The 7,642-nt window shown below is 59.6% G+C and overlaps 1 protein-coding gene across 1 annotated transcript in view; it reads left to right on the top strand.

Moving 5' to 3' along the window:
• The window catches only part of LINGO1 (leucine rich repeat and Ig domain containing 1), a 78,908-nt gene that overhangs the window by 67,516 nt on the left and 3,750 nt on the right, over positions 1 to 7,642 (top strand). The window contains exon 3 of the mRNA XM_077780459.1: positions 5,112 to 6,968. Within this exon, the coding sequence (XP_077636585.1) occupies positions 5,124 to 6,968 (1,845 nt within the window). The 5' untranslated portion in view covers positions 5,112 to 5,123. The remainder of the gene's footprint in view (positions 1 to 5,111; positions 6,969 to 7,642) is intronic.

Genomic DNA, 7,642 nt, shown 5'->3' with positions numbered 1-7,642 from the left:
CCTCCCCTCCCCCCCCCCCCCCCCGCCCCACCCCCCCCCTGCCGGCCACACGGCCATGGCTGCCTCTGGACAGATACACTTCCCACTAACACACGTTATCCTTTCATGAAGTGGGTCTGTGGCTCCCGGCCCTGCAGCTGAAGGCAAAGAGGGGACCCCAGGCAGGCAGGGACCTGGGGACAGGGCAGGTCACCGGGAATCTGCCTCTGTTCTTTGGTCACCCTGCGTGCGTGCCTTCACTTTTCGGAGTAATCCAAGCTGCCTCACCAGGTGATGGTGAGAACAGGGTGTGTGACAGGCCAGGGGCTTGTGACCTGCAGTGGGCGCCCAGGAGTGAAGGAAACAGGAGCTGAGCCTGTGGGACAGCTCTCGTTCCGCCTTCCCCCGACCCGTGCCAACGCTCCCTGCCCGCTGTCTGGGGAGCCCGTCTTTCTCCTGCGTGCTCTCTGCCCCTCTCTCCTCCTCCCTTTTTTTCCTGTTTCGCCCCCTGTATGTCTTCTCTGTTGCCCTCACCCTTCCTCTGCTGCTCTTCCGCACACCTCTTGGTGGCAGAGCTGGACGGAGCCGTCAGCAGACATTCTGATGCTCTCAGCCCCCTTCCCAGGCCCACCATGTCCCTCCTCACTCCCTCCTGCTGCAGAGCCGGTGGTAGAAATGTAGACTGTAGGGTGTCAGGACAGGACGTGAAGGGGCACACCCGCCTCATTTTGCACATGGGCAACAGCCTGCTGAGATTGCTCAGGTCACATGGCCAGGCAGAGGTGCCAAGCCCCCAGCAATGGCAGCGGGCACGTCCATGCCCAGGACCCCATGCCTGTATGTGGAGGGGAGCCCCACGCTCCCTGGGGAATGGTGAGTGGGAACACCGTGAAATATTGATACCATAAGCCTAAAATAGCGAAGCCTTCCATTCTGTGCTGCAGCCCTGCCTCTCCCCCCCACCCCCACCAAATGAGGTGAGTTTCTAGCACAGACAATGGCAGCAGGCACAGGAGGAGAAGTTCAGTGTGTTCAATGTACACAGTCAGGGAACGGCTGATGTTGGGTCTGGGGGGCAGAGCGCCTGCCTGAGCTCTCTAAGGGCCGAGCCCCCTTTGTGCCCTGGGACCTCCCCCTGACAGGCCTGCCCCTCCTGCTCTGGCTGTGTTTCCAGAAGAATTCCCGCTTCATACCAGGCAAAGTGACCAGGGGGAATAGAGCTCTGCTGCCCCCTAACTTTGTGCCTAGGCCTGAGGGCACATGAATTCCCTTCCAGAAGCCTCAGTCTCCATCTGTAAAATGGCTACAAAATAACCTCTTTTTTAAAAAATCTTTTAATGTTTTTGTTTAGTTTTGAGAGAGAGAGAGAACGGGGGAGGGGCAGAGAGAGAGGGAGACAGAATCCGAAGCAGGCTCCATGCTCTGAGCTGTCAGCACAGAGCCCGACGTGCGGCTCGAACCCACTAACTATGAGATCACAACCTGAGCCAAAGTCGGACACTTAACCAACTGAGCCACCCAGGCGCCCCCAAAATAACCTCTTTTGAATGCTACCTTAAGAGATGGAATGACCCTTGCTCTCTCTCCCCAAGTCTAGTCACGGGCGATCCCATGCCCCTTCTGTCCCCACCAGTCTCCTTTCCCATCCTGAGCACCACAGGGGACAGCCCCACTGGGAGGCCTTTCAGATAGATCCTTCCGGCCCTGGTGGTGCTATAGTTTGGAACCTGAGCCCCCACTCCTCTTCACCCCGAACCAGGTTTGACAGTGTGACTTTCTAGCTGGTGCAGGTCATTTTCTGTTGTGGGCTCCCTCAGGGAGCCGGGAATCCAGCCTCTCACTGTACAGTGGAGGAAATAGACCAGAGAGGGCAGGCCTTGCCCAAGGTCACACAGCGGAGTGGCTGAGGAACCACATGGGGCTGGTGTGGGGAGCCACTGAGCGAGGCATATATGCCCAGGGCTAGGAGTGAAAGTGTGATGGTGGAGGCCACCCTTTGCGGGTCTGATCAGCTTCCCCCACCGCTCTGGGATCGCGAGGGCTCAGGCTGCGGTAGGCTGGGTATTGCTCTCCCTTAGCCTGCCCACCTGCCTGCTTTCCATGTTTATCCCCTTTGTATTTATTGGTCCAATTTTTAAACTCTTGCCCTTGTGGGAAGCCCTTCAGGGGGCAGGGATCCAAAATAAAACGCTGATTAAAATGCATAAAACACTTCTCTGCAATGGCAGGAGTAACTAGCGGGATCCGCAGTGCCAGGAAGGCAGGAGCAGCACATTGCCCACTCAGCAGTTCTGGTGACCCCCTCCGACACAGCTCTGGCAGCACCCCTAGGTGACACGGGCCCCCTGGGGGTGTCAGGCTGGGAGGCGAGGCCCCGTGTGCTGTGCTCCTGCCGTGTCAGCGCGGGCAGGCATCTTAACCTCTCCAGGCCTCAGTTTCCCCACCTTTCAGGACAGCCACTCATCAGGCCCTCAACCCCTGCACAAAGTCTTGCATATACCCTTTCAGAGGACACTCCTGGGCGCTGCTCCGTGAGACAGATGCGCCCGTGACTGTTTGACCACGGATTAAGCATATATCATGGGCGCAGAGCCGGGTGTGGAGGATCTGGAACATATTCCTCTCTTTGTTCAGGTTCCCAGGAAGCTCTCACCTTTCATCGTTATGCGTGACTTCGTGGTATTCTTTCCTCACTGGCTGACGTTATCTTTTTATCATCTCGTTGCATAATGTTTTCTGTCAGTTGGCTCAAGTTATTTTTAGAATGAGGTGTGCTATACAGCGGTTACATAACGTCACTACGAATAAGCATAAGGTGCCTCAGTGTTGTGGGAAAGAGATGATTTCTGACTGCATAGGTTCTGGATGGCTTCGTGGAGGAGGTGGCCTTTGGGAAGGGAGGTCACAAAGGCTGCTAGGGCAGGAGGCTGGGAGGGTCCTCCAAAAGGAGATAGTTTAGAGCCAGGACAAGGTTGGGACACCCGGGTGGCTTCACAGGGCAGACTGCTGGGAGAGGAGTAACTGGGTAGGTTGAGGCAGGGTGGTGGTGGCTTTGAACGCCTTATTCTCGTGTATGTGAAGGACTTACCAGCATCTGTGTCCTTGCTGTCCCCCCTGTCAGTCCTCAGCACCCTCTCCAGCTGCCCCCACTTCGCCCATCAGCCTAGCCCTGAGCTGGGTGCTAAAAGTCCTGTTTACCTCTCCAGGTCCCCAGCCCCACACCCGCGCCGGCCCCAGCTGCAGGCCCAATTACTTATTGATCGCCTGTCAGGATGTTTGCTTTTCTGGTGGGTGACTGGAGTGTGTGTGACTGTGGAAAATGGCCCAGTGGGGGCGGGGAGGGGGGAGGCTGAACCACAGGAGTCTGGAGAGAGGATGAGNGCCATCGGGGATAACAAAACCTCGCGGATTCCATAACATGTCCATGACACCCAGAGCCCTCTCTGGTTAATCAGTCACTTAGTCGATCAACAACCAGGGAGCACTGTCAGTCCCGGGAGACTGCTGGAGCACTGGAAGGTGTGTGGCATGTTTCACAGACTAGAGCTCTGGTCCCGGATCCACCCCCTTCTACAGGCTGCGTTTCCTCAGGCAGCCACAAGTTCTTTGAGCCCCCTTGCCTGAATGGTAGACGTGCAGGTGAAAAGATCTGTGTCCTTGAGCAGAGGCTCGGTACAGGTTTGGGGGGGGGGTGCTGGAAGAGGTGGGAGAAGGGCCTGATCAGGGGCAGAGCTGTGGGGCCCGCCCAGCCTGGACTTCCCCTTCCTGCAGGGAACCCCCCTTGGCATCATGGGTGTGGGGTGTGGGAACAGACAGCAGAGGTCTAAGGGTGGCAGGCTGGGGCGGGATGGATTTCACCCCACCAGTAGCAACTGGGCTACGGTTTGGCCCCACTTGGCCCACCCCCTGGGGTTTGGAGAAGTCCAGACTAGCCCTCCTAGCTCCCTCCTGACCCTGCTATTCCATGGGATGGAACAGAGGAGGGAAGGAGGAGGTGGGGAGGCAGTCTGGGCACAGGTGGGAGCAGGTAGCCTCTCAACACAGCTGGTAGAGAGTGACGGGGGTGGGGGGGAGACTCACTCCCACATAGCCCTTGCTTACCCCGCCTGCAGCCTGTACTCAAGCCGGGCCCCCCTCCTAGTGCCACTACCCCTGTCACTGCCACCCAAGCCCACCATGTTCCCCAGTGCCCAGCTGTAACGAGCCTCGTGTCCTCAGTGCTGCGGTTTGGACAGGCACCTCCAGCTGCCGGTGCCGTCCTGGGCTGTGGGAATCTGAACACCTCCACCTCAGACTCACAGCCTCACAGAACCCCGGCTCGAGGAGGAGCGTGATCAGAACCCTGAAAGACAGGCAGGAGGCATCAGGGTAGGGTCCTGGCCTTCTGGCTGGGGTGCCCTCCACTGATCCAGAAACCCTGTTGGGGAGCAGATTCATGGCCACTGACAGGTGCCACTGTGTTTGCTGATGTCCCAGGACGCGGGCTGGGGGCTCAGCTGCAGTGGCCAGCGAGGAGGGCGCTGTGCTGTCTGTGCCTGAGGGAGTTCAGGCTAAAGGCCGTGAGGGTGGCCCCCAGCAGCCTTGGAAGCCCTTGCCTGACAGACTGGGGACCAGACATGCTCCTCTGCAGGCTGTTTTCAGAGGCTGCAGCCTTTGAGCCCCTTTGATTCCCTCCATGAGCCCCAAGGGCCACTCAGCAGGTCCGGCTTTCTCCCTGATGAGCCCAGGGGAAGCTTAGGCTCAGGGGATGGGGTGGGGTACGATGTGCGTGCCTGGATCACATTGCCTGTAAAACTTGAGATGTAAAGGAGGTGGATGCTGGGATGCCAATACCAGTCTCCTCAGAGGTGACCCTGTCCTTTTGGTGAACTCCCTCAATCCTAGGGATGCTGGGAAATTCCTTTGGGAGGGCTCTGGGCAGGATAGGGAGCAAGAAGGAAGCAGCAGGTGGCAGGAGGCTCTCTGGCCTGGGCATCGGGACCTCATTCTGAGGTCCCAGGAGCATATGCCACTGCAGACCCCCAGCTCTCTGTGTCAGGGACATCCTGATGGGCAGGAGGGCACAGACTGGGGTCCAGCCAGACGCTTTCCTCTAATTGCCCCCTGTGTCCTGTGCTTGCTCCTGGCTGCAGGTGAGCGAGAGGATGCTGGCGGGGGGTGCGAGGAGCATGCCCAGCCCCCTCCTGGCCTGCTGGCAGCCCATCCTCCTGCTGGTGCTGGGCTCGGTGCTGTCAGGCTCGGCCACCGGCTGCCCGCCCCGCTGCGAGTGCTCCGCCCAGGACCGCGCCGTGCTCTGCCACCGCAGGCGCTTCGTGGCGGTCCCCGAGGGCATCCCCACCGAGACCCGCCTGCTGGACCTGGGCAAGAACCGCATCAAAACGCTCAACCAGGACGAGTTCGCCAGCTTCCCACACCTGGAAGAGCTGGAGCTCAACGAGAACATCGTGAGCGCCGTGGAGCCCGGCGCCTTCAACAACCTCTTCAGCCTCCGGACGCTGGGGCTGCGCAGCAACCGCCTGAAGCTCATCCCCCTGGGCGTCTTCACCGGCCTCAGCAACCTGACCAAGCTGGACATCAGCGAGAACAAGATCGTCATCCTGCTGGACTACATGTTCCAGGACCTGTACAACCTCAAGTCGCTGGAGGTCGGCGACAACGACCTCGTCTACATCTCCCACCGCGCCTTCAGCGGCCTCAACAGCCTGGAGCAGCTGACGCTCGAGAAATGCAACCTGACCTCCATCCCCACCGAGGCGCTGTCCCACCTGCACAGTCTCATTGTCCTGCGGCTCCGGCACCTCAACATCAACGCCATCCGGGACTATTCCTTCAAGAGGTTGTACCGGCTCAAGGTCTTAGAGATCTCCCACTGGCCCTACTTGGACACCATGACACCCAACTGCCTCTATGGCCTCAACCTGACATCCCTGTCCATCACGCACTGCAATCTGACCGCCGTGCCCTACCTGGCCGTGCGCCACCTGGTCTATCTCCGCTTCCTCAACCTCTCCTACAATCCCATCAGCACCATCGAGGGTGCCATGCTGCATGAGCTGCTGCGGCTGCAGGAGATTCAGCTGGTAGGCGGGCAGCTGGCTGTGGTGGAGCCCTACGCCTTCCGCGGCCTCAACTACCTGCGTGTGCTCAACGTCTCGGGCAACCAGCTGACCACCCTGGAGGAGTCGGCCTTCCACTCGGTGGGCAACCTGGAGACGCTCATCCTGGACTCCAACCCGCTGGCCTGCGACTGCCGGCTCCTGTGGGTGTTCCGGCGCCGCTGGCGGCTTAACTTCAACCGGCAGCAGCCCACGTGCGCCACCCCCGAATTCGTCCAGGGCAAGGAGTTCAAGGACTTCCCCGACGTGCTCCTGCCCAACTACTTCACCTGCCGCCGCGCCCGCATCCGGGACCGCAAAGCCCAGCAGGTGTTTGTGGACGAGGGCCACACGGTGCAATTTGTGTGCCGGGCCGACGGCGACCCGCCGCCCGCCATCCTCTGGCTCTCGCCCCGCAAGCACCTGGTCTCGGCCAAGAGCAACGGGCGGCTCACAGTCTTCCCCGACGGCACGCTGGAGGTGCGATACGCCCAGGTCCAGGACAATGGCACGTACCTGTGCATTGCGGCCAACGCGGGCGGCAACGACTCCATGCCAGCCCACCTGCATGTGCGCAGCTACTCGCCCGACTGGCCCCATCAGCCCAACAAGACCTTCGCCTTCATCTCCAACCAGCCAGGCGAGGGAGAGGCCAACAGCACCCGAGCCACCGTGCCTTTCCCCTTCGACATCAAGACCCTCATCATTGCCACCACCATGGGCTTCATCTCTTTCCTGGGCGTCGTCCTCTTCTGCCTGGTGCTCCTCTTTCTCTGGAGCCGGGGCAAGGGCAACACGAAGCACAACATCGAGATCGAGTACGTGCCCCGCAAGTCGGACGCAGGCATCAGCTCTGCCGACGCGCCCCGCAAGTTCAATANCGCTCGCTCCTCAGTCTTCCCGCCTCCTCCCTGCCCCTCCACACACACTCTTTTTCTTCCTCCCAGCCCCGCTCCCTGCTGCCCCCCAACCCCCCTCCACCGGCCCTCACCACCTGCCCCCTTCCCAGCAGGACCTGAGCAGCCCAGTCCTGGGGACCCCACCTGCACAGGGGCACTCGTTGACAGACTGGAGTCGGAAGCTGACAGACCGACATGCAGCACAGTCAATAATTCAATAAAAAAAAAAGTTACGAACTTCCTCTGTAACTTGGGTTTCAATAATTATGGATTTTTATGAAAACTTGAAATAATAAAAAGAGAAAAAAAAAAACTATTTCCTATAGCTAGTCGGAATGCAAACTTTTGACGTCCTGATTGCTCCAGGGCCCTCTTCCAACTCAGTTTCTTGTTTTTCTCTTCCTCCTCCTCCTTCTCTTCCTCCTTTCTCTTCTCTTCCCCTATGGGGAGGGATCACTCAGGAAAACAGGAAAGGAGGTTTGAGCCCCGCCTGCCTGGGCGGCTGACATGAGCGGGCAGCGGGGCAGGTGTGGGCCCAGCTCTGGGCTGATGTTTGCAGGGAGCAGGTGGAGGAGACAGGGCTGCCTGATGGGGGTGGGGGCTGTCTGCCAAGCTGCCAGGAAGCGCTACTGCCAGGGGCTGGGGGGGAGGCCTGGCTCGGGTGTGGCC

The sequence above is a fragment of the Crocuta crocuta genome, unplaced genomic scaffold (assembly GCF_008692635.1).
Source record: "Crocuta crocuta isolate KB4526 unplaced genomic scaffold, BGI_CrCroc_1.0 scaffold310, whole genome shotgun sequence".
Taxonomy (NCBI): domain Eukaryota; kingdom Metazoa; phylum Chordata; class Mammalia; order Carnivora; family Hyaenidae; genus Crocuta; species Crocuta crocuta.
This window is presented reverse-complemented; position numbering and strand designations above follow the sequence as displayed.